Here is a 27,397-nt window from a genome sequence, read left to right as displayed (position 1 = left end):
TGAGCTTGAAGCGATAACTCAAGCTGAGCACGGGTGCACTCAATAATGCCGTGATGTTTGGAGAGGAAGTCCCAACCAAGGATAACGTCGTGAGATGAGCGGGTGAGGACGATGAACTCTATTGTGTAAGGGACAGTCTCGATAAGCAGGTGGGCGGTGCGCAGCTAACAGTCGAATGTCCTGAGCGCTGGCAGTGCGGAGAGAAATGACAGAAAGAGGCATCGTCACTTTTCTGAGTCTGCGACAGAGGGTGTGACTAAGAATGAAAATGGTTGCATCAGTGTCAACAAGTGCTTCGATGGCAACTGCCTCAACGAACATGGTAATAATATTGACAGGCACAGAAACAAGTCTTCAGTGAGTCGCTGGTGACGCAGTTCTTGCCTCCGGAACTGCGGCCGTTAGTTTTCCGCGTGGACGGTGGGTTGGCGGCGGAGCATCGGAGAATGGGAACGGCAGCCAGGAGACGGCGAGCGGTGGGAGCGGCGATGGTAACTAGGAGAAGAAAAATCCGGAGGCGGCTCGTGTGACGCAGGCGAGGACGACGGCGGAAGGTCGTACGTCGGCTCACGCCTATAATCATAGAGACGGTGGTCACGACTGCGACACAAACAAGCCACGTGGCAAGCGACGCCACAGGTGCAGCAAATAGGGTGGTTGTCTTGTGTGTGCCAGGGGTTGAGTGGCTGCGGCTGTGATCGGGGGCGGGCAACCGGACGGTAAGGTGGGGCTGCAGGTCGCTGGGGTTCTAACTGCCGGGTAGGTGGCCTGTAGACAGGGGCAGCAGGTGAGGGCTGCGACCGCACCACGGCATCGGCGTACGTCAGAGGAGCCGCAATCAGGGGTGGCTGAGAAGGAGGTGGCAGGACTTCAGGTACCTGCTCCTCGATGACACGCTGTAGGTTGGGAGTGAGCGACGGCACAGGTGGGTAGGTAGACAAGCACAATTGGCATGTGACTTCCTCACGTACAAACTGCTGGATGCGCTGGAGAAGCGACTGTTGGTCCAGAGCACCGGCCCGTAAGAAAGCCAAGCTGGAAAGTGTGGCCTCCTGAAAGCCAGCACGCCGGGTAGAAAGGCACTGTTTGCACAGCTCATCGAAGCTTTGGCAGTAGCCGACGACACCGGAGACAGTCTGGGGATCTTTGGCGACGAGCATCTGGAAGGCATCATCCTCAATGCCTTTCATAATGTGTCTGATCTTGTCGGCCTCAATCATAGAAGCTTGCAGAGGCTGACGACATCTTCTATATAACTGGTGAGGTTTTCACCGGTTTGCTGGGCCTGACTTCGCAAGCAATGCTCGGTGCGAAGCTTACGTACTGCGGGACGGCCGAAGACTTCTGTCAGGATGGTTTTGAGAGCTGCCCAGCTGGAGATGTCAGCCTCGTGGTTTCGAAACCAGAGATTGGATACGTCACTCAAATAAGATATAGCATTGGTGAACTTGACACTGTCATCCCACTTATTGTATGCACTTGCGCGTTCACAGGAGGCGAACCAATCTTCCACATCCGTGTCATCTGTGCCGCTGGAAAATGGCCGGGTCATGCTGCTGCGTGGCACCGGAACAGAAGACAGCCGACGGAAGCAGTGAAGCAGTTTGGGTGACGGTCTCAGGCATTGCAGAGGTGGTACGCAATGCGCGGTTGTGAAGCTCCAGGGCAAGGAGATCGTTGGCTCCTCCACCACTTGTAATAAGGAACGTCTTGCAAAGCACTCTGTCGCGAACAACCAATCGCTCTTGGTGCTGGCCTTGAGCAGCTGTTATATCAATGCGCAGAATTGGCATCCCCACCCCGTGCGAGGCAGCCGGTGGTGGCTGTCGATACGCAGCAAACCGGCACCAGCCCACTCCCCACAAGTGGCTGCAAATTGCGTCTTCTGATAAGTGGCGGCGGCCTGATAACGTATTCGTGTTCTACTGTTATTAGGTGTTGTCCAAGTTTTTTTTTTTTTACTTTCAACTGCGCACTCGGTGCTCAAGGGAGCGCCGATACCTTGAGCGCCGATAGTTGATGGAAGGGCCGCTGTTTTAATCGCGCCGGCACCCCCACTCGGAACCGCAGCGGTGCCGGGGAGTGTCGGTAGCCGACGTTGCTCACGCGTAGTTTCTCTTAGGCTCCGACGCATTTGACTACTGCCAGGCGCGTTTCACAAGATTTTAATGTAGTGCTTCATCATTCGTCATTTGTGCTCCGGGTCCGTTGAGCCACCGGCACTCGTGCACGGCTACATCCAAGATGGCTGTCATTCTTTACGGCAAAGAAACAAACAACTGCACGCCAGGCCGTAAGTTCGACGTTCGCAACGGGTGATACAGGTGTGGCAGTTGCAGCAAGGCAAAATTTTCAGCTGTTCCACGCGATGTCGTGATGTGGCTGTTTGCAAAGTGCGGGACTTCGCTGCACGACGTTGTTAGAATAACGAGCTGTGGGACCGCAGCAGCAATCACGACGGCAGTGCTAGTGAGGATGATAGAACAAGTGTGGACGAGTAGTCCAGTAACTAATACATTTTCGTTCCGGAATGTGCCTACAGGCGCTCCCGGCCGCGGCAGCCGATAGCGGCTGGCAATAAGCGGAGGCCGCAGGATAGTGTTATCGCGTTCTATTATTATAAATGCCAAGTGTAAATGACCTCAAAGTTTTTTTTTTTTCAGTAATGTGATGTGAGGGTGTCGACTTACATCAGAATCAACTTACAATCATGTAAATAAATACGGTAATAGGCGTAGTTTATACTTCATATTATCGATATATCGAACTTTTTCGCGATCCCCTTAGGGTTCCATATATCCGGGATCGACTAAGATTAATGTTGGTCATTAATGGTTGCAGACTTTTTTCTGCATTCCAAAATAAAATCCCTGCTCAGAAGCACACGTCATGGTCCTTTGCTGCTCAAGGACTGCCACTTGTGATACAGCAGCACCAGGCCTGGCAGCAAATTTTCTGCAGACATGTTTGCCACTACAGCTACTACAACGCGTGCATCACCACTGCAAAGCACTACGCAATCATTTTTATTGTTTCTTATGCCTGAGCCACCTCCTCATCAACACTGCATACCATCCAGCATGTTCCAGCACACCAGTGGTGTCAGTGTTATTCAAGTGCTACTTTCAAGTTTAGCAGGTAGACTGCCTAAACTGCCTGCCATGGTCTGATGAATGCCCCCCACCCGTGTGTGTGATACAGCATCAACTATACTAGAGCGCAGTCATGCTCACACACTGACCCTGTGCGTAGAAGGAAGGAGCAGCTGCAGCTGAAGCCAGGGGCAGACGAAGTGCTGCAGTGGGACTGGTCAATTCCTGGGGCTGGCGGGAGGTCACCTGGTTGGTGCGGAACAAGGCACCTGTGGGTCTAATCAACAGCCTTGAAATCATCGCTGATCACAAAATCTGCTTCTCGTGGCTCAGCACATGATTATAGACACCAAATCTGAGTTTTTTTGGCATGAGTACTAGAGGACATTTCACGCTACATAAAGACCCACACTCCCCATGTAACAACTTTCTTACTGAATCTGTGCACTTCAAATGAGGTGAGCTCAACCAGGCGGAGCTGACCATTGTAAACAATGGTACATGAACAACATGAAAGCTCAAGAATGAAGCCCTGGATCTGACCTTTCACCACAATAGCAAAGACTCTATGGTAATAACAGTGGCGAGTGAATGCATTTAAATTAAGTTCTTGCCGTTTTAGGGTCAAAACCAGTAAGAACACCCACTTTTTAATTTTTATTTCAAATCTATCGAATTCACTTGGTGTTTTGCCAAACTCTATGAAGTTATATTTATGTGTCTGGTAATTTCTTTTTATTTTGTGGTCTACACAGCTGCAGTGCAGCTCTCACTCACTCTTAGTGGAATTGCAAGCAAAACTGCATAAAACTTGAGCTAAACGAATTCTGCAAATTTTTCACTTATATTAACCGCACGAGAATGTTCCCTTCCCATTTGTATTTGCAATGGCCTTGAGCCATGTTGTGCTGCTAAGAGCCAGGAACAAGTTTCCGTGATGCCATGCAAGCTTTACCTTTCTCTTCTGTTCAAGGCAGTCACGGAACTGACAGCAGGCTTCTTGTAGTAGCTTTTGTGAAAGAAGAAATTACAATCTGTAGCAGGAATTTCAAGTTTTATAACAGAAGCTCCAGCATTTGCATTAAAAAAAAAAAGAGCGTTTTGTAGCAAAGTTTAAGCCCTTGCGGTATGTAAAAGAGGACTTGCAAAATTTCGGTTTCTGGAGCAAGCAAGTTCATATGTTCACTATGATCGCTGTCATACAAAAATGCAAAAATCTTGAAGTGCAGTCTCTACAGCACTGTTGTTATATTCTTAGAAATCTCTGAATGCCCTAATCTAAAAATTACAGATGTTTCAATATCAAATTCTGAGTTACAAAGCAAATACAAATAATAAAAATTGGTTGCAAATCAATATTTTCCACTACTTTCGAAAAATTTAGAATTCAGAAGAATCGAACAAAAGTATAGATAGTTCAAAATAGAAACAAATGCTTTTGCACAAAACACAGCTGTGAAAAGAAACAGGTATTGCAAACAAATTTTGTTTTCAAACCATATACAATTGCCGACCGATTTTTCGGACTCAGCGGGACCCGGAAAATGGTCCGAATAATCGAACAGTCCAAAAAAATCCGTGAACTTCAAAAAACTTTTCTGTGAAAAACCGGCTTAAAAAGGCAGCGAAAATCACCACTCCCTATGTTCCACGTATATAAGCAATAATATAGACTATTTCTGAGCCATAGTCATGCTTACGTCTCTTAGTCACCTCCGCACCCTCTCACACCACGATACTAGAAAGTTTGCGGCCGCAAGTCATGCCATGAACGAATGCACTCGCCGTGCGAAGCAAGAACAATTAGTTTCCATGGAGCAATGACTCTCATGAAGACCAAGAGGTAACCCACGGGAAGAAGTCCCCCTCCGCACCTCTACCGCGTTTGCTGCCCCGTACCACGGGTGGTGTCGTCACACTGCAGTGGACACTGCAGCTGTCCCGCTGTTCCATTGTCGTATTTTCTGTGTGATCGTGCGCTCTTTGTAGGGCCATCTCGATAACAACAAAGACAGTGTCCCATTATCTCAAATGGCAAAGATGGAGAACAGAAAGCCAAGCCTATCCAAGTCAGTCCATCTGATTCATTCCATCAGCGTCCGCAGATTCCTTTTAAATCCAAGATGGCACCTTTCCCGGTGGCGGAGAACTGGCTGGTTGTGACAACGATGCTCGCTCGCGTCGATATTAGGCCGAAATAATGAACTTTTGGATGAAAAATGATCTCCACAGTATTGTTGGCATTTATTTCAGTCTGAAAAATCGAACTTTTAGACTCCACAAAGTCCGAAATATTGGTCATGAAAATGTACGCATTCCCATGAGGTGCACGACGGTTCCTCAGCGAAGTCTGAAATATCACGCAAGTCAAAATTATTGAAGTCTGAAAAATTGGTCGGCTACCGTATCTGCAGATATTTCCTTGCTAGAGGAGTGACATCAGCAGCCGTTTATAGGAGGGGCAAGTCATAGGGCGCTGCTGGCAAACGCAACAAGATGGTTGGCAAAACAGATGCAAGAGCGACAACGTAAGCTGCCATGCAAGTGTCGAAAACTAATAACAATCAAAGTGCTTGCCGTGAAACAACCACAGCAGCACACGTGGGCATCAACTTCACCCATACCGCTATCCTCCACAAGCCAGCTGCTTCCATGGGTGTCAAGTCTCTTATTGTGGTGAACTGAAGCAAGAGAATTGTTGCCTGTCAGATGCACAGGCAGCTATGAAATGCCTCGTGGCATGATACAGTAACGTGCCGTTTGGTGCTGCACTTTGTCTTCTGATATGTGACCACACCACGGCAGCTTTTAATGGCCATCAGCGCATTGAATTTATGCAAGGTAGGCCTGTGTGAATAGTGCTTTTTTTGGACCGAAGCAAATATTACTTATGGCATACAAAAAAGGTTGAAAGGCATCAGAAGCTAGAAAGAGGCACCCATCTCCAGGTGCTTGTGCTCGTGCTGCCACATGTGAGTAACAAATTTCATGCGGACAAGAGAACCTGCAACAGCAGCAGTTAGCTCAGTCTTGTCCCACTGAAGTCAAGACAGCAGCGCGTCCTCCAATTCATGCACGTCGCTGAGACGTTTCCTGTGCAAGCGCTGACACCTGGCATGTACAGATCTGAACGCCACGCTCACGCCTTGTGCACAATGCACTCTGGCTGGGGAGTTTTACGAATTCGCATCATTGCGAAATTCGTATCACCGAGATTTTACTGTATTCCTAGCAACACAGACAGAGTGGCAGCTCAGTCTAGAATGCCTAATGCCTGGAGACAAGCAACAGCAGTGGATATGCTGCCCCACACGTTGCATTCTCCATGAGGCGTAGCCCCCATAGCAAATAGGTTCTGCCATACTGTATGTAAGCTTTGCAATGGGCCCACAAATGCTGACACATCTGTAAGGTAGTCTTGACCAGTGATATGGGCGGACATTTTTTTTTCTCTTCTCTTCAGCAGATGAAGATTTTGGACCTACTTCTGGCAACAAATTCTGCAAGCAAATGCTCTTGGTGCTTTAAATTTCTCACAACACTGGGAATCATATATCCGATGGGGTTTGAAGCGGGCTTTCACAAGAGCACTAGCACGGTAGAGTTTAAAAAACATTAAGGAGATTTCCCATATCATGCTGTGTGTGCTCGTGGGCAGCATATTTGTTGCAGATGCAGTTTCATTGCCGCAGTAAGGAGAGCGTGCGCAGCTGACTGAGTGAAAACAAAACTAAGCTGCCATTGGCTATGCTGCACGAACCCACATCTGTGTGAGCAAGCCCCAAAGATTTGTTTCAGTTTTAATTAATAGTTGTCCCACACAGCTAGTACAGTTAAACCTCGATATAGCGAAGTCAGTAAAATCAGCAGTTTACTTCACAAAAACTGCAGGGAATGTTTACTACATTCGAATCAGTGCGGAAGCATGGATTTGTGCTACGTAGAAGATGACAATGAGCTGGCAGTGCCGTGGGATGGAGTGCTCGCTAGACATGATTTTGCTGTGGTCAGAACCGCCAGATTAGTGCCACGTAAAAAACGACGATGAGTGGGCAGTGCTGTGGGACAGATCGCTTGCGCTAGGCCAGCTACGAACAGACAAGGGAACAGACAACGAATGATTTTGCTCAGGGTTGGTACCCATCAGATTAGAGAGCCATGTAGAAGAAAACAATGAGCGGGCAGCAAACAGACAAGGGAACCGACAACAGACGATTTTGCTCAGGGTTGGTACCTATCGGATTAGTGCATAAGCACTAATACTGAAACTTCGTTATATTGAAATTCGTCTCCTAGCATGCCAAGAATCCGCCAAAAACGTGCTGCGGATAACTCACGAGAAAAACAGCTATTCGCGATTTAAGGGGCCCTTTACTCATGCCCTTTCTTCGCCAGCAGCAACAACGTAAGGCGCATCCTGCTTATGGTGCGAGCTTGTGAGCTGCATCAGCACGTCTATCGCGCCAACCACCTCGTGGCTGACAGGGACGATGCACCCATCTTGAATTTAGGTTTTGCTGTCATCATCATTCTCTTGCAAGAGCCCCGAGCACACCGCTGACACAATGGTGTGTTCCTCCGCTGCCACCGTCAAGACCTCGTCGACAGTGGCCTCGCGGCGGGCGGTGGCGTATGCCCCCTTTACCTTTCTTTTGCAAAGTCAACGAGAACAGTGCCGTCCAGTCACTAACCAATGAAATGAAAACAGGTCCACCCCCACGCTCCTGGTGTTTTCTGCCGTGAGCACGACTGTGTTTCGTTTTGCATATACATGCATCGTTTGACCGGAAAGCGAGGTTGTCAGGTGTGAAGCGCGCGACGGACTTCTTCACAGCTGATGGGTGTGCCAACGGCACTGACCTTTCCAGTCCTTTTACCAAGCTTTGGGCATCTGTAAACGTGATAAACGCAGCACGCTGCCTTTGAGCACAGGTAGCATTCGGCGCTGATTTTCGGCAAGACAGCGAAAGACGCGGGCTGGCCTGGTAGGCTGCCAAGGCTGCACAGACGGTTGTGCCAGCCTAGCCAGCACTACCCCAGATGGTGTGGCCAGCGCTTACTATGATCGTCGAATTTGAGTCCGCCAATACACCCTGTATGCTCTCTATGTGAAGAACGGGCGATGCCCACATTACCTACATGCTCCGATGTGCACTTCGGCATGCGCTCCACTCAACCACTTGCACCCGCAATACAATTTTGTTTCCTCAGATTCGTTTCCGGCCAGCAATGAAATTTTGTTACATTGAAAGTATAGCAAAATCTACTTCCTTATATTGAAGCTAAAAATAAATATAAGGCGTTCTATAGACTCGAAGTTAAGGAAACTGGAACACTTCGTTACATCAAGGATTTCGTTACAATGAAATTCGTTACAATGAACTTCGTTACATCGAGTTCAACTGTAGTCTTAAACTGTGCAAGATAAAAGAGGACACTGCGACCGGAGGAATGCACATGCTGCAAAGCACTCCTGCACGTGCTTTTCTCGGTGTGCCGCGTGCCCTAAGCATTAATGAAAACGATAGGAACACAGGCACTCGCTTGCTTTCTTCATAGGCGCATTCACAGTTGGTCATCGACTTTGGCATGACGCACTAACATGCCATGAGGTCCTGCATTTAATTTCCTGATCTGCAAGAACCCTTCTGCAGCGTACTAGTGATCATTCCAACAAGAAAACCACAACTTCATTTATGTGACAAGCATATCAAGTGGGTGAGCGCCATTAAGAAATGGCACGATGTTAAAATGCAAGTTCAGGAATGCAGAAAAGTTCATATATCACTCAAATACTCTGAATGGCAAAAGCGCTGTCCCAAATCAAGCAAATAGTGAATACTTTCTGCAAACTATTTGAAATTTCAAACGTCCGCAGATCCCTAATTCGTGCAGCACTGTAGTGGAAGCTACAAGTGGCCGCCACCGCAGCACCGCAGCCTCTTAGAAGCATGCGAGCTAACGAAGGGCCAACAGCTTGCAGCTAGCACTAACATCTTCCTTTAGGCTTTGGCAAAAAAGTTACAGCTGAGAACGATTAACCTAAGCAGGAAATGCCGTATTTACGCAATTGTAAGTCGACCTATTTTTCAAAATTTGAAAATCTGAAATGCGGGGGTCGACTTAAAATCTAAACCAAAGCATCGCACCATAAATAAAGGCGAGACAAACGAAATATCAGGCATTCTACAGCGTGGTTGCATTTTTGCTGCACGGCTCCGTCGCATCGCTCTTGGTGCTGGCCTTGAGCAGCTGCTATGTCAACGCGCAAAACCAGCATCCCCACCCCGCGCGAGGTGGCCAATGGTGGCTTTCGATGACCAGCACCAGCCCACTCGCCACACGTGGCCGCAGATTGCATCTTCTGATAAGCAGTGGTGGCCTGATAACCCATTCCCGTTCTACTCTTAATAGCCGTCGTCCAAGTTTTGTTTTCTTTCAACCGCGCACTCGCCGCTGAAGGGAGCGGCGATAGTTGATTGAAGGATGGAAAGGCCGCTGTTCCAATCGCAGCTGCACCGCCGCTTGGAACCGCAGCGGCGGACGACGCCGCTCGCGCGTAATTTCCTTTTGGCTCTGACGCATCTGACTACTGCCGGCCATGTTTCACAAGTGTTTAATGTAGTGCTTTGTCATTCGTCATTTGTACTCCGCGTCCAGTAAGTGACCGGCTCTCGTTCATGGCTACGTTCAAGATGGCTGTCATTCTTTACGCCGAAGAAACAAACTGCGCGCCAGGCCACAAGTTCTACATTTGCAACAGGTGATACAGGTGTGGCAGTTGCGGCGAGGCAAAATTTTCAGGTTTTCAGGTGAAAATTTTCAGGTGTTCCATGCAATGTCGTGATGTGGCTGTTTGCAAAGTGCGGGATTTTGCTGCACGATGATGTTAGAATGACAAGCTGTGGGACCCTAGCAGCGATCACGACGGCAGCGCTAGTGAGGATGATGGTGCAAGTGTAGACGAGTAGACCAGTGACTAATACATTTTCGATTTGCAATGTGCCCACGGGCGCTCCCGCGTGCGGCAGCCAATAGCGGCTGGCGATAGGCTGAGACAGCAGGATAGTGCTATCGCATTCTATTATTAAAGACCAAGTGTAAACGACCACCAAGTTTTTTTTTTTTTTTTTTTTCAGAAATGTGATGTGAGGGGCAGGGGTCAATTTACAATCGTGTAAATACGGTACACTGAGAGCAGTGCACTAGCATGCAGCAAACATTGTGTGTGGATCATGTGAGCTAAAGCTCAACATTCAGTTTCGGTATTGTTCTCACTACAGTTTTTCAGGACCCCTTGACACAGACATAGCGCAAAAGTGGGCGAAAATTGCATTTTTTAGCAGCATGTAGCAGAATTTGTCATTTGGCACAGTTTGGTGCTAATGGCACAGGAGTTCCACCCCTACCTCAAGGTCCCTTCGCATACCACAAGGGATAAGTGCAGGACAGTGGCAACAGCTGGAAAACAAAAAATTATACTTTGGGGCTCACGCTGCCTGGTTTCCTCTGTTACTACTATGTCCGTGCATTTTGAAACATTTACCTCAAGCTCCTTTCTGTATGCTGCTTGCCTATACTTGCCCAAAGAAGGGCACCCTATGCTGGCTTTCTGTCTACGGCCCAGAGCATGTGACATCAAAGGCAACAAAGCTGAATACATTACAAAATTTGTTTGTTCCCCTACACAAGGTCTCACTTACCTGGATGGGAGCAGGTCCTCTGACAAGAGAGCGGGCACAGCGAGAGATGGGGCCGTACTTGGAAACCAAGGGAGGGTCAAAGGGTACCAGAGGGTCCTCCTCTGAGGGGCAACTGCATAAGGCCCAAGCATATTCATGCGGTAAAGACACAAGGAGGGCACTAGTTCTGTGACCTGGCTTCCTTCAAAGCCTCCCTTCCATTCACATAAAAATAAACTTGGATGCAATGAGCAACCGTGTAACAAATTCTTTGATATTACTAAGTTTCTTAATTCCCCAATGCCACCCCACTGAAGCAACTGTGTCTGAGAACTCCACATAATCAAGGTGTTACAGCAGCTGAACTTGATATAACGAACATGCAACACCAACTATCTGTTAGCTAGTGCTGAGTCACTTGATGAAATTTGATAGAACCACATGAAAGTTTCATGACACAACATGCCATGAGAGGAATGACCACTGATGTTCACTGACATGAGAGGAATGTTCACGATCGGAACGAGCTACCCAATTGACATAACGCACCGTGCTCCAGTGCCATCAGCACATCTACGTGGAAAACTCAGCAGTTTCCGCTGCTGTCACTTTTTGAATGTTGCACCACATGGCACTACAACAGTTCATGCTCAAGGCAGTGAAAAATAATAGGACATAGCAAACAGATGCGAGACCGGCAGTGCACGCCCATCACTGTTGTGCAGTTGCTCGATGTCTTTGGCGCCAATGCCTCTCACACATCGGAAGTGGGGACGGCGAAGTGCGCCAGCGATGCAAGGCGAAGAGTCCATTTCCTGGAGCAACAGTGGCGGGCAGACAGTGTAGGAACATGCAAGAAAGAAGGAGGTGCCTCCGCACAGAACGACCGCGTGCACTCTCCTCCAGCCTAGCCGCGGTGCCTCCGACTCCTCCGTCTCCTCCACTCTCCCCACCTCACTCATGGCAGCGTTGCGTGAGATGCAGCAGAGGTGCTGGCGGCTGCTGCCGCAGCTGTGCCATCATGCAACATAATCTCAAAATGTTTCTCCTAATTTGTGACTTTGAGTTAGGGGGGTTTACAGCAAACATTTCAAGGTGACTTCACCTACATTTATTCTTACTTTGGTGTCTGTTCGGAATTCAAAGCACTTTCCACTTGAAATGTACACCCCTTTGAAAAGGATAAAGAAACCATGGGTTACAAGATAACTGCTCAAAATGATAAGGAACAAATATCATCAGCATCAACTGCTCCTTCAAACACATGCAGAAGAAGCGCTTCGTTCTATAAAAAGTTGAAGAACCGGTTAAACTTTGAGCTACAGAAAGCTAAAAATTAATATTATCAGTTCATGTTGTCCGACTGTAGATAGCTGAATGTTTACTTGCTTATTAATATTTCTACTGAACATATGTATGACAGTTTCAGTGTTCTTATTTATTTGTTCCATTCAGTGATGAGTCTGTTACTGTCAGTATGCATACGTGTACAATTTTTTTTTAACAAACCAGATACACAGAGCAAAATTCTAATTTTCTTTAGCAGAAATAATTTGCATCATAGTTAGGACATTTTTTTAGTGCCTGGAGCCCCATGCGTCTTGCTGTAGACGGGCACCGGCATGGCGTGTATACTACCCGCTACTGAGCATTCCAGCATAGCACCACAGATCTTCGAATTAACAGGGCTGGTGCAGGCTGTCACTCCAAATTATCCAGTCAAATTTCCATTAGAAATCAGGGGACCACTGAAATTCTTTGAATTATCTGGGATTTCAAATTAACAGGGTTCAAATTAACAAGGATTTGAAGTAATTAGCTAAAGTTTTGCTAATGAACTTTTTATTTTTGATTTTAGGCAGCAGGATTATATAGTGAAATTGAAGGTGGTCAACATCGAAGGCTAGCCCAGTTTCTAAATTTTCTTGATGGTTTATAATATCAAACAGCAAAAACACCATTTTATAGATGGTTGAGTTGGCTTCCCCGCACTGCGCATAATAAAATGGTGCCGCTTACATTCTAACGCTGCAAATACAGATGCCGCTTGTGTGTTTTATGACGTAGACGCAATTAATGTGATCTCAGTGATGATAATAAAAGCACTTTCCTTTTGATATAAAGCAGCTTTCCTCTGGACAGTTACAACCTATCAGATATTTTCAAAACCAATGCTGAAGTAAAAACAGACTTCATCCTATGAGCAAAACTGACTGCTCCCTTTGGAGCTACCTGCACATAAAAAAATCAGTAACCTGTTACACAGGACCAAGAAAACAATGAAAAAAGCAAATTCAGTTTAAAGTTATTTTCAACACTTTGAGGGTATGTAGTTCAATAAGAATAGGTACATTTGACCTTCCTTTTACCATAGGCCTGAGCTAAACCATAAAACAGGGGTTCTCAAACTTTTTTGGCACAAGGAACCCCAACAGCCTTCAACACATGCACGCCCCCTTCCCCGTCACAATCTAGTCACAAGCATCACAATCGGTCGGTGTTGCTTATGAAAGGACCCTTTGTGCTTTTTTTTTCTGCGGTTTCGTTCACTTTTGTACATACGTATTTGTTTGTTTTCTAGCTTTCAGCAATTGATTTTTTATTCAGAGCCCATCTCTCACTCATGCTCAGACCTCTACCTGAAAGAGAAGAACACAGAAAACTACAGTCACAAAACAAGCATTCCCCAGCATACGGGACGCCTCGTCTGGGTTTCACAGGCTATCTGCCGCTCCCTGCCCTGGCATCAGTTCGGTGTCAGCTTTTGTCTTTTTTTTTTTAATTTCGACAGATACTGGCTTCCGGCGCAAATGGGCTCCCGCCAGCGGCAAAACTTCATGCCAGCGCTGCCGCCGCCATCGAATTGCCCGGTGAAACACCTGATGAGACATGCACTTTTTTTTTTGTCTGGCTCGGCTAGTTCAGCGGTGCGGCCCACACGTTCAGTCACCACGCGCACAAGTGCACGTAACATGTGTGGTCTTGTGCGCCATGCCCCTTCCCCACCATCTTGCCAATGTTCTAAACATATGCACACTGGCGCAACTGGGCGCAGCAGTGTCTTGGCCTGCTGCCAAGTTTGCTGGGTGAGCCACCCCTGCCGACACTCCGTCAAAATGCCAGTAAAAACACTCCGTTACTCTTGTACAGCATCTTGGCACGCTGCCAAGTCTGTGTTGTGGATGGCACCATTGCCGAAAGCCCAAAACTGAGGAACGAGCCAAGAAGAGCTAACATTCTAAAATTAGTTTTAACAAACCAGGTACTGCCTCTGCTTTGCACACACCCGGCAGTATGCATCGGAAAGTGGGCACAGACAAGTATGGGTGCTCGTGGAACCTACAAAAGCAGCCCGTGGAACCCAGTTTGAGAATTCCTGCCATAATACATCACTTCTGCTGTGTGCTACGTGCACTGAAATCTGCCATTAATTTTTTTTTCCCCTGAGGTTGGAGCACAGTCATGTTCCATGCTGTTAACCAACAACATTTCAGAAACTGCTTGATACTTATTCTCGTTTCCTTCGTTATAATGACCTTCAAGCAGAGGTGGGCAGTATGCATGTAGAAAAAAATATGATACAACAAAATAAATTTTGACATTAGAAATAAATGGGTAATTCACTCATCATGCAATCTGGAAAAGTTGCTCTCTACAACCTTTGTCCATAAAGTTTCAAGACGTGATTTATTTTCTTTTCTAGAAAACAAAATGTTGGTGCATATGTGCAGTGCCATATTTTCGGGCTAACCCGAGCTATTTATGTTAATTGCTGTGGCAGCCGCTAGATGGCACTACATGTAGAAAAATACGTTTTGGCTCGTGACGCCGTCAGAGGAGGACGCTTTTTTTCGGAGCTCCAGCAACTACGTCCGAAGCTAAGTGCTTTATTGGTATTTGCGCTTGTACATGCTGTTGGGCAGTAGTTTTAAACCGAGTTAAGGGTAGGAAGGCGAGAGGAAGTGTGTGTGCCGAAGGTCTTTCTTTAGGAATTTTGGCAGGTTTTTACGTTGCGTAACGCCAAAGTTTTTTGGTGCAGGAATTTTGGCGGGCTTTTACGTTGCGTAGTGCCGAAGGTTTTTTCTGTAGGAATTTTTGCGGGCTTTTACGTTGCGTAGTGCGGAAGGTTTTTTCTGAAGGAATTTTGCTGGGCTTTTACGTTGCATAGTGCCGAAGGTTTTTGTGCAGGAATTTTGGCGGGCTTTTACGTTGCGTAGTGGCGAAGGTTTTTTCTGTAAGAATTTTGTCGGGCTTTTATGTTGCGTAGTGTCAAAGGTCTTTGTATAAGAATTTTGGCGGGCTTTTACGCTGCGTAGTGCCGAAGGTTTTTGTGTAGGAATTTTGGCGGGCTTTTACGTTACGTAGAGCCAAAGGTTGTTTCTGTAGGAATTTTTGGCGGGCTTTTACGTTACGTAGTGCCGAAGGTTTTTGTATAGGAATTTTGGCGGGCTTTTACGTTGCGTAGTACCGAAGGTTTTTGTGTAGGAATTTTGGTGGGCTTTTACGTTGCGTAGTCGGCCAGACGATGGGTCGGCAAGCTAGGAAAGTCAAGGTGGACGGGGACGGGGAGTTAGTGCAGTGCCAGGAGTATGACCGTTGGTGCTATTTAGACGAGACAAAGTTCAGGAGCTTAACCGAGGCAGATGAGGCTAGCTTCGCGTGCAAGATATGTAAGCATTTTGAGAAGGCCGTTCAGACGTTGAAAGGGCAGCTAGGATTAAGGAACTCAAAGGGGACCTGAAGGTGGAACGAGAGGAACGGATTAAGTTAGAAACTCAGGTCGCCGAGTCACTTAAGAGTGAGGAGGCTAATGCCAACCTGTTGGAGCGAATTGTGGGCGAGCTGAAGGAGGAGCGGGAAAAGCGGGCCCAGCTAGAAGGGCAGGTAGAAGCGCTTATGTCGCGGCCAGCAGGGCACCCCGGTTCAGAGCAGTGTCAGGTGGGGGACGAGGCTCGTCGACCCTACAGTGCTGTAGCACAGCAGACTGAGTGGGGAAGAGAGAGAGGTAAAAACAGGCACAGAGACTCGCGACAGTAGTGTACGGTGGCGGGAGAGATGGCTATTGCGATCCGGAGGACAACAGTCGCAGTCAGGAAGTGAACGGCTAGAGCGCAGGAGGGTTCTGGTAGTCGGTGACTCGAACGTAGCGAGGGTTGAGGGAGACGTTTTGATGACAGTGAAGGCGGACAGGCGGGTGCAGGTGGAGCCCCAGCCAGGGAAGTGCATGTTAGATGCAATGGCCAAAGCCCAGGAGGTGGTGGGGGGCAACATGGATGGCGAACACCTTGTCGTTATCCATGCTGGTCTAAACAATGTGCTGAAGGGGAGGAGCCAGAATCTCGAGAAGCAGTTTGAAGTGGGAATGCGAAGGCTTAGAGAGGCCTCTGAGAGTGTGCATGTGACCATATGCACAATCCCAGAGGTCCAGAGGCAGGCTAGCGAAACGGAAAGGAGGATCTTTGAGGCTAACCATGTAATTAGGTTAATGAGTCGACGACTAAGATACGGGGTAATGGAAGTTAACAGGGAAGTGTACGAGGTCAGGCCCCAACCTTTTGCACAGGATGGCATTCACTACGGTGGTGCCACTGGCAAGAGGGTGGGTAGTAGTATAGGTCAACAGGCAACAGCTTTTTTGCGGGGACCCAGAGCTCTGAGGGAACCAGTGTAGAGAAGGAAGAATTAAGATCAAACAGACAATGGAACCATAGGGGAAGAAAGAGACGCAAGCGCCAGGGCCAAGTTAATTCAGATATAGGTTTCATTAACATGCAAGGTGGCAGGAATAGACTGAAATGGGAGGAAATAGAAGAACAGTTAAGACAGGAGGAATTAATGGTATATGGTTTAGTGGAAACACATCTTAGAGACATGGAGCAACCACCTTGTAACCCAGACTACGCATGGGAATATTGCAATAGAATAGAGGGCTGCAGAAAGGGAGGTGGAATTGGGGCATTCATTCATAAAAGTAAGAATTTTCAAAGGGTTAAACTGGGATGCAAGGAACATTTATGGCTAAAAGGAAAAGTGGCAGGCAAGCAAACACTCCTTGGCTTTGTATACCTGTGGACAGGAGCTAATGCCAAAGAGAAAAACAGGAAAATGTTAGAATGTATTGCAAGCGACATTGATGAGCTAGGAGGACAGGGCGAGATAATTATATTAGGTGACATGAACGCACATATAGACGACCTGGATGGGTACACAGATTCGACAGGAAGCATGCTGCAGGACATGTGTGACAAGCATGATATAGTTGTATGCAACAATACCGAGAAGTGTGAAGGGCTCATAACATGGGAGGCAGGGAGTCTGCACTCGACGACAGATTATGCACTAATGTCACAGAGGATGTATAATAGATTAGGGGTAATGAGCATAGATGAACATGATTCCAGAAGTCTAGGTAGTGACCACAAGTGTATCAAGTTGAGTTTCAGAAGAGAAACCAATGTAGGACTGAAGCGAGATAAACAATCAGAGGGGAATTTTTATTCAGAAAAGCAATTGGAAGCAGCAGCCAAACAAATTGAGAAAGTAATTTTTGAGAATAGTGAAACAGAATAGACTTGTACCAAATTAACTCGATTACAGGAGCTAGAGCTACCTAAGGTGCGAGTAAAGCTAAAAGGGAAAAGAGACAAACCCAAGAGTTGGTGGGATGAGGAGGTCAAGAGGGCGATACAGAAACGTCAGGAACCGAAAGGGGGAACCGGAAGCTGATGTAGACAGAAAATGGGATACCTTCATAAAGTGTAGAAGGGAAGCATCCTATTTGATTAATGAGAAAAATAGAAGAAAGGGTGCCCAATGGATGTCAAAAGTAAATAAAAAGGATAGAAAAGCAGCTCAAAAATTCTGGAAGCATCTAAATGCAATGAGCAATAAGACTAGGCTAGAGCAAAGGTTTATTGTTACAGATGAGGGTATTCGACTAGAAGGGGATGAAGCAATAAAACACATAGGAACAAGGATGATGAAAAATTTACAGCAAAGCACGCGGTACATAATTTATCGAAGGAGGATAGATTGGTTACAACAATAGCTTCACTTGAGCAAGGAGAGTGGGAAAGGGCAGAGAAGAAGATTCCTAGTGGCACGTCGACAGGACCAGAGGGTATTCTGATTATGTTAATAAAGAAGTTAGGGCAAACATTAATACAGGTAGCGAATAAAATGATAGTGTATGGAAAAGTCCCCGATGAATGGCAATTAAGTAGAATGAACATGATATACAAGACAAAGGGGGACAAAGCTGACGTAAGTAACTACCGTCCCATAACAGTGAGATCTGTGGTTTACAGGGTGGTGATGCAGATTCGTCCCATAACAGTGAGATCTGTGGTTTACAGGGTGGTGATGCAGATTATAAAGAACGGACTGCAGGCTTGGTGGAGAACGAGGGGGTGCTAGGGGAGCTACAAAATGGGTTCCGGAAACAAAGGAGGTTGGAGGACAATCTGTTTTCATTGAGCATTGTACAGAGATTGCTGAAAAGGAACACAAGCCCTATGGCTAGCATTTCTGGATATTAAGGCAGCCTACGACAACGCTATTCAAGAGTATCTGTGGGACATACTGGGCACATTGGATGAGGAAGATGGTGTAAATAATCTTTTAAAAGATACATATAAAGGTAACAGAGTGCTTATAAAATCATAGCGGGGGCTTAGGCAAGGATGTCCTCTGTCCCCTTTGTTGTTCATGTTGTACCTGCAAGGGTTGGAGACCAAGCTAGAGAGGAGCGGACTAGGCTTCAACCTTTCTTTTTTCAAGCAAGGGGAATGGATTAAACAGTCATTAACGGGACTAATATATGCGGACGATATAGTGATAATGGCTGACAACAATGAAGATTTACAGAAGTTGATAGACATATGTGGTACAGAGGGAGATAGATTAGGTTTCAAGTTTAGTAAGGAAAAATCTGCAGTCATGATATTTAATGATGAGGGCGGCGAGCATAGAATACAGGACTTCATGCTAGAAGTAGTGGATGAGTACAAGTATCTTGGGGTGTGGATAAATAACGGTGCCGAGTATCTGACAGAGCATGAAAAATATGTAATGAATAAGCTGGTAGGAATGCAGCTGTAATGAAAAATAGGGCACTGTGGAATTACAATAGGTATGAAGTGGTAAGAGGGATCTGGAAATGGGTGCTGGTTCCTAGCCTGACTTTGGGTAATGTGGTCCTGTGCATGAGACCAGATGTTCAAGCAAGGTTAGAAATTAAACAATGTGGCGTAGGGAGGCAAGCTTTGGGAGCACATGGCAATACAGTCGCCGACCCATTTTTCGGACACGAAGGGACCAGAAAAACGGTCCGAATAATCGAACAGTCCGGAAAATCCGTGAAGTACAAAAAAATCACTTTATTGAGATGAAATCGGCTTAAAAATGTCACTGATTTTACCTTACGGAAAATTTCTCTTGCTGGCGACGATTTGCGCCTGTGCACCAAAGTTGTGCTATCACTGTACACGCTAGAAAGCAAGGTCACCGCATTTAGTTGGAATACTTCCCATGCTTCTTTGACGGACCCGGCGGGGCCATGTTGTCCACAACCCGAGTGTGCACCACACCACTCGTTAAACACACGCAAAGGTACTTTTCTTTCAAAGCGGCGAAACTGCCGGATGCAATCACAAAACGGCGAACGGATGTAACTTCGTGAAGACTGAGCGCCACTCGGTCGACGCGTCAGTGAAACCCAAGTGAAGATATGACGAACGGCAAACGTATGAGACCCGCCGCGGTGGCTCAGTGGTTAGGGCGCTCGGCTACTGATCCGGAGTACCAGAGTTGGAACCCGACCGCGGTGGCCGCGTTTCGATGGAGGCGAAACACTAAGGCGCCGGTGTGCTGTGCGATGTCAGTGCACCGTTTAAGATCCCCAGGTGGTCGAAATTATTCCGGAGCCCTGCACTGCGGCACCTCTTTCTTCTCTCATTCCCTCCTTTATCCCTTCCCTTAATGCGTGGTTCAGGCGTCCGCCGAGATGCGAGATAGCTACTGCGCAATTTCCTTCCCCCAACAACCAATTTTCAACGTATGGGACAAGCGATAACTGCCCGCGACAAAAGCAAGTTGACGGCGATGACAATCCGGCTGCCACCTCGAAGTGTCAGAGATCGCAGGGACCACTACTGGCAACAATGAGGTACCGAAAGTGTGTCAAGCCAAGCCAACTGCAGCGTAAATCCACCTCAATCCAAGATGGCGCCGTTTGCGCCGGCGTAAAGCTGATAAGGTGGCCGATTTTGGACCACAGGTGACTGAAATTAGTCCGAAAAATCGAACTTTCGGACTTTTGAAGTCCGAAATAACCAATGCGAATATGTATGCGCTTCTGTGGGGTGACTGACGGTGCCTCATCGAGGTCCGAAATATCCTACAAGTCTGAATTATTGGAGTCCGAATTACCCATCGGCTACTGTACACCAAATCAGGGGGTACAGGGTGATACGGGATGGGCGTCGTTCGAGAGCAGAGAAGCTAGAAGTAAGATAGCATTTGAGGAGCGACTGATGAGAAAAATGGGGGAAAAGCAGTGGGCTAGGAAAGTTTTCAGATACCTGTATTTAAGGAATGTTGACACGAAATGGAGAAACCGAACTAGAAAAGTGACAAGCACATATCTGGACAGCAGTCGGGGGGCAAATCAGCAATTATCGGTTAAGAAAAAGGTTAAAGGAACAGAGAAAGCTCTGTGGAAAACAGGGATGCTGACAAAATCAGCACTGGGAACATACAGGATTTTTAAGCAGGAGAGAGAGAGAGAGAAGTGGTAGAGGAAAGGCAGGGAGGTTAACCAGTAAAATGTTCCAGTTGGCTACCCTGCACTGACGGAGAGGGATGAGAGGGGCATAAAAGAATAAGAAGTAGAGAAATGCGGTCCGTAGCAAGCACGACAGGTAATGACACAAGCACTGTAAGTCACAGGCCGCCGCAGCAGTAGCCTGCACACCTTGAGGGCTGCCGACTGCTGCGACCTGAGTACAACAGATCAAGGGCCCTCCATCACAAGGCAGCGCAGACGTTTCAGTGTCAAGAAAGGCTGCTTGCCGTTGAGGCTGATAATGTTGATGACAACGTAAGCATCGGACTTCTTCACAGAAGGATGAGGCTGGAGGATGCGTTGTGCCAACTATTGGACAGCTGCAAGCACTGGATTCAACAAATCCAGCATCTGCAGTGCATTCTGTGCAGCTGGCATGTGCATGCTGGAAAGCAGCACACGCATGGCATTCACGATTGGCTTTAGTATTGTTATCACTTGCTCATTTTCGCTCTCAGCGCAACACGAACGGGACACAAGACGAAGGACTAGCACAAACAGGCTAGTCCTTCGTCTTGTGTCCCGTTCGTGTTGCGCTGAGAGCGAAAATGAACACTTACCAACTCGCCCAAATTTCCGCCTTGCTGAACGTTATCACCTGCTCGTCTGCGACCTGGTCCGGTTTCTGACCCACTACCCGATCAGCAGTAGGCTCAACAAACTGGGTGCACGGTGCTGGGGTGGGTGCTGGGTGCTTCAGGAGCAATGGCCAAGTCACTTGGCGGTCCCGGTCTTGGACCGGAGTTGTGACTGGTGCTTGATTTGCAATGGGCTCGGGACTCTGAGTATGCAATACCTGCTTGGTCACTGCGGGTGTGTGTAGCTCAGGCAGGGATGGCCAAGGCCCGTCTGCGACAACCGTCTGTGCATTGCCAGTCATATTGCCCCCAATCCTTGAAGTAGTACAGTCAAACTCACTTATAACAATTCCGCTTTTAACAATATATCAGATATAGCAATGGACAACCGCGGCACCGTCACTGTTGCAATGTGTTCTATGGTAAAATAAACCGCTTATAACAATGCTATCATACTAGATTGTCAGTTATAACAATTAAATGTCATTTGGAGCCAACCCTCAAAGAACAAAACTCACAAACGCAGCTACCACGCCAGCCAAACTACGCTTACGGCACAAAAAACACGCGTGCGTATGCGGAGCCGCCCGCACAGCGGCCACAGTGGCTGCGAAAACATCACGTGACGACGCATACGAGGCGAGGCGCATGGGGTGAGCCGGAGAAGCTTGTATGACTCGGAGAAGGAGAAAAGACTGGCACTTTCCTCTGGGCAGAGGTGGAGAGGGTAGGGAGGCGCTTCCTTTTATAGATTTTGTATCCGCGTGGGAAGCAGTCCATTCTGAGGGTGCGCCGCCCGTTGAAAACGTGTCACGGCATTTCAGCGTGGGCTGCCCCATCTTTCCCACTTTCTTTGGCTCCTGCTTCACGAGCTGCATATGTTCCGAGGGCAGCGTACAGCGTCAAAGCACGTGCATTGCCAGCGTGGTTTTTATCATCTGCCATCACCGGCCTCGGTCCTGCTGGTTCTGCAAGCCCATCGGATTCCTCCCCAGAGTTCAACAATGGACGATTCTCCTTCAGGAAGCGCGGCCAGCGTGGCTCTACCGGATCAACTGCCGCAGAAGAGAAAGCGAGTGGCAATATCTTTGGAAACGAAGCGGAACATTTTGAGGGAGCACCAAGGTGGTGAAAAAGTATGCAACTTAGTACGCAAGTACGGCCTGCCACAGGCGACAGTTTCAACCATTATCCGCAACACGCTCAAGATGGCTGAAAACGAATGCCATGCTAGTGCTGGCCATGCTATGGAGGACGGCCAGAAGAGGATTCGACATGGTGCCTACAAAGACGTGGAGGAGGCACTGTATCAGTGGTTCCTTAGCGCACGTGCTATGAACTTGCCAATTAGTGGCCCGATTTTAGCGGATAAGGCGAAGCACTTTGCGTATCTCCTTCCAAACACCGATTTCCAGCCTGGTGGTGGCTGGATTCAGTGCTTCAAGGAGAGGCACGGAATCGTCTACGAGGCAGTCGTAGGTGAGGCAGGGTCGCTCGATGTCGACGCTAGACGGAAGTGGTTGGAAGAGACACTGCCGTACATCCGCGAAGCATATGCAGACCGGGACTTGTACAATGGTGACGAGACCGGGCTATCCTTCCAAATGCTTCCGTCGAAGACGCATGCACTCAAAGGCGATCCCTGTAAGGGCGGCAAGCAGAGCGAATTGCGGGCGACCGTTTTCCTCTGAGCGAATATGGACGGCAGCGACAAGTGCCCCGCCTTCGTAATTAGAAAATCTAGGAATCCCCACCGTTTCCGTGGTGCTGCGAGGATTCCAGTTCGTTACCATCATAATAAGAAAGCGTGGATGACGCGTGAACTTTTCCGCGAGTGGCTATGCGAGTTCGATCAGCGGATGCAGCATGAAGGCAGGAAGGTGGCGTTGGACCAGACTGCCCAGAAGCTGTCGCATGTGAAAATTTTCTTCCTGCCGCCGAACACGACTACAGGCTTGCAGCCCATGGACGCAGGCGTGATTGCGTGCTTTAAGGCATTGTATCGCCGGCGTGTGTTGAGCAGGCTTGCTCTTAACCTGGACATTGCTGTGCATAAATGCCGACCCGCTCCAGACTTTTAAGATTTTGCTCCTGATGGCTGTTCAATTCATTTTTGGGGCATGAGCAGAAGTCAGCTCCTCCACCATCATGAACTGCTTCCGAAAAGCGGGCTTCGCCGGGGATATCAGTGACGCGGAGTGTCACGAAGCTCCTGCCGATGGAGCGATTACAGAACTTTGGTCTACGGGGCGCGGTGATGACGGCGACACGGAAGGGCTTGAAGAATTCCTGCACGCCGACGATGCGGTCACCACAAACGAAGACTTGACTGACGAGGCAATCATTGCAGCAGTCACTGGCGCGGAAGACGATGACAGCAGCGATGACGAAGATGAACCGGAGCCTGTACAAGTTGTCTCTCATCAGGAGGCCTCAAGAATGATCGAGTCCCTGCGGGACTTCATTTTTGCAAAAAACCTTTCACTCGGACATGTCCAAAATTTGGATGCCCTTCAGAACGATGTCAGCAAGATTGCCGCGAAGCAGTCGAAACTCACCGATTACGGGTTTGTTTCAGCAAAGAGGTGAGAAGTGCAAGCTTTTTTGCCCTATTTAAATGCTTTTAAGTTTTCATGTTTTCTGTTTTTTTTTTCGGGCACTAAGGGATTTTTCAAGCTGAGAGGCAGCAACCTTCTCGTATTTTTTACAATGCCCCTTTCAGTGCCACCAAAACGATGCCTCGGCAGAGCTCGCATGTCAACTTGCCGTCCGTGACCCCTCTTTGCTGTTGTTATGCTTTTTTTCGTGCAACCTGTTTATAACAATTATCAGTTATAACAATGGAATATTCGTGGCACTTGAACATTGTTATAAGTGGACTCGACTGTATGCAGAGGGGGAGGACAAGTTGCGGAAATTCTTGGACGATCCTTTCCAATGCTCGCTACACTTTTAGAAGGTCTGTGACGAGGGCGACAACGTTGTCGCAGGAAATTGCCAAAGAAAATATCTATGATAATTGTAGGGGAAGCACTTTGTTTTTTGTGGCCAGGACGGGAGTTTTGCGGACTAAAACATATAGAGCCAGGTACCACGAGATAGACACGTTGTGCATTGTGTGCGGAGAGGAGGAGGAAACGGCTGAACACTTGATACTTTTCTGTAAAGGGCTTCACCCTACAGTGGAAAGCAGCAGGGCTGATTTATCCAAGGCACTGGGGTTTAAGGAGAGTGAAGGGAAAGTAGATTTTAATGGGGAGCGTGGCGGGCGATCAAGACGCCACGACAAAGAAGCAGACAGCCCTGCCAAAAGAAGCGTTTTCCAACCGTTTCCAAGACGTGCCAGAAGCTGTGTATAAACTGCAAGGGAGACTATTTCGAAGGGGTGCTGCACAAATGATTTCAATGGACTCAGTCTCTGAGCTTTACGGACAAAGGTTGTACTTACAGCATGAAGTCATGAGCACTCAACTTTTGAACGGCAGTGCCATTCAGCCATCTGGCATGTGCCAAAGCACACATATACTGCCAGAAAGAGGCGAACTTGTCCCCCAAGAATTAGCGGTGGTCGGCCTTCCACAACAGTGACTGCTCAAGTTTGCACTTAATTAATTGTAAAAACATGTCACCCTAAACTACTATACACAAACTGTCAGGAGAAATTTAAGTATACCACATGTAAGTATGCAGCAACAGCTTTCCTATGGTATGTGTTTCACGCATTCACCCACAAGATTTTGAGACTTGTTGCCCACCAAAACACCTGCATGCTTGGCCGAACATGTGGTGCCCTCTGTTTGAAACCATACACTGCAGCAACCAAGGCACAGAGCACGGTATATGGCACTACAGACGGTCCCGTGCTTGATGCTCAAGCTTCACCTGCCACAGCAGCTGCTTCTAGCACAGCCAAGAATGCCCAAATCCCCGCTTTAAAACAACTTTCCCAAACAAAATGATACCCATCTCGCAACCCTTCTCTTGTTTTCCGTTAAAATTAAGCGAGGACACCCCTCTTAGAACTATCTTCTCTATTTACAGACAGATTTTCACCAAAGTGGTTTCCTCCTGCAGAAGACAGTTTTAGATTTATCAAGGACTGTATTTCTTTTGTTTGGAGAAAGCTTGGTTAATAAACATAAAATCTTGTGGAGAAGATTCCTATTTATAAATGATCTAGAGTCACCAAGGAGTGCAATAAGGCATAAATGAGCATTCTAGGACAACTTGAACGAAAGTTACAGCAGATCAAACTTTACAGAGAAAAAGCTAATTTTGATGACTTAGACAAAGGATTTATTTTGAAAATTTTTATAAGGAAGCAGTGGTTTAAAGTTAGCATTATTGCACGACCTGTGCATTTATCTTTCTAGCACAAAAAGAATTGTAGTAATAGCTGATATAGAACTGCAGATATCGCACTTTCAAAATACTTAATGTGCAAAAAATGCGGTTTTGAGAAATCTGGGAAAAACAAAGTTGCGGCGTGCGATTGTATCTCAGAATGGTGCTATGATCGCAGCCGGCCCCTAAAAAAAAATATGTCTCTTTGCTCATCTTGCCCCTCAAAACATTCAAAAGAAAGTTTATTTCGTCAAGGTTTCCGATTCCACATGTTACGGGACGCCATTTCGTGACCACCGCAGGCGCCGCACCACCAGCTTTACCGGAAAGCTCGATCTATCGTGCCATTGCTGGCTGTTGACGAAAGCTGCTTAGGTATCCCCTCTTCATCTGCACAGTCACGATTACGCTGTCTGTATGCGGAAGGAATCGCCCCGATAACTCCTCGCCGTCACGCTAAGCACCGCTGGTGACGGCGTTATCGTGCCATCACGAAGCACAGGCGCTTCATTACTGATAGTAGATAAAGGGATGTGATGATGCAATGTACCCAACGCGCTTCGGATCTCTACCTTTCGCTCCCTCAAGATGTGTGTTCACTCCTCACTCTCGGCCTGTCCTGGCGCTGCTGTTATAGATTTTGCCAAGAAAAACATGAATTAGGAAGCGAAACCCCTATTACCACATGTAGCTGACGGCCGTATTGATGCCGACAAGTGCAACATGCGGGTATTTGCGTGAATTAATTCATGAAGTTGGAGTCGTTCCTGCATGCAATGCACGGCCAACACCAGTCTTTGAAATAAATCAAACGCAATCCTCGGCGAGTGCATTACTATAAGTTGCGCTGGTCGAAGTACACTGCGCTTTTGATTTGTCTCCGAGACTCCTGCGAGAAATGTGCCGAGTAGTCACAGCAGCCGACTGTTGCGCTGTCAGTTAACACACAAAAAACCCGTTCCCTTCTATCACATTTCAATGCAGGTAGCACAGGTTTCCGCTAAGAAGAACTTAGCTTACTGCATAAATGGCTCCCAGTGAGGGGGCAAACGGAATTTAGGCCTAGCAGGTATCAGACACTGCTCAGCTCACTTCGAGTAGAGCGCTTTCGGATGCTTCGGATCTCAAATGAACTGCCTGCGTAGCTGCGCTACACAACCACAAAGTGCACAAGACAACAGTAAAAACTACAACCATGAAAACGAAACTCAAGAACAAAAAGAAATCCAATCCGTACCACAGTCAACAAGCCACTAGATTTGAATCCAGTTTGATGTCTTCCCAGCATGCCTCGGGTGTCTATGGTAAATGAAGCGAAAAGCTGCCAGCTTTCCCTCTAGCGTACAGTAAGAAACTATGTCGTTTACCACTTCCAGGGCTTGCTCATGGTTGCCAGCCAGAATATGGGAATAGCCTGAATCGCGACCTTTCAAATGAAACCAAAAAAACGCCGGCGGAGTGTGTATCTCTCGAACTGCAGGCGATCAAAGTTCAGTGTGATTAGAACTCAATTAAAAGGGCCACACGTGCGGTTTCAGCTCTATGGAACGCTATAAGGCATGAATTAGACGGTATTTTTCAACGAAAATTTGTAGAAAACTGCGCAATAAACTCAGTATCGCGAAAATTAAACGATCAAAAATCCGAATTTTTGACTGATTTTCGGCAGCAAAGAGCCATGTCCCCCCTGTGGGGACATGGGTCTTAAAATGAGAATTTTTGTTATTAGAGATACTATCGTAATGAAATTAAGAGTGTATGTATATTTCTTCCTCGTGTTTTCAAAAATATAAATAATTTCAATATATCTCAACCATTTTCCAAATTGTGAGAAAATAAATGAAGCCTAAGTAGGTA

General features: G+C 47.3%; 1 protein-coding gene across 7 annotated transcripts in view; it reads right to left on the bottom strand.

Annotated features, from left to right (window-relative positions):
* Window positions 1-27,397, bottom strand: part of roq (RING finger and CCCH-type zinc finger domain-containing protein roquin) — a 157,021-nt gene that overhangs the window by 36,730 nt on the left and 92,894 nt on the right. For 4 of the 7 annotated variants that reach the window (XM_077650136.1, XM_077650140.1, XM_077650137.1 and 1 more), the window contains 3 exons: window positions 10,796-10,907; window positions 4,048-4,101; window positions 3,242-3,338 (listed from right to left, as the gene is read on the bottom strand). In XM_077650136.1, coding sequence (XP_077506262.1) covers window positions 3,242-3,338; window positions 4,048-4,101; window positions 10,796-10,907 — 263 coding nt within the window. Of the gene's footprint in view, window positions 1-3,241; window positions 3,370-4,047; window positions 4,102-10,795; window positions 10,908-27,397 lie in introns of all 7 variants that reach the window. The other 3 variants (XR_013311510.1, XM_077650138.1, XM_077650142.1) reach the window with 3 other exon arrangements.

The sequence above is a fragment of the Amblyomma americanum genome, chromosome 1 (genome assembly GCF_052857255.1).
Source record: "Amblyomma americanum isolate KBUSLIRL-KWMA chromosome 1, ASM5285725v1, whole genome shotgun sequence".
Classification (NCBI taxonomy): domain Eukaryota; kingdom Metazoa; phylum Arthropoda; class Arachnida; order Ixodida; family Ixodidae; genus Amblyomma; species Amblyomma americanum.
The sequence above is the reverse complement of the archived record's forward strand: the minus strand, read 5'-3'. Positions and strand labels throughout refer to the sequence as shown.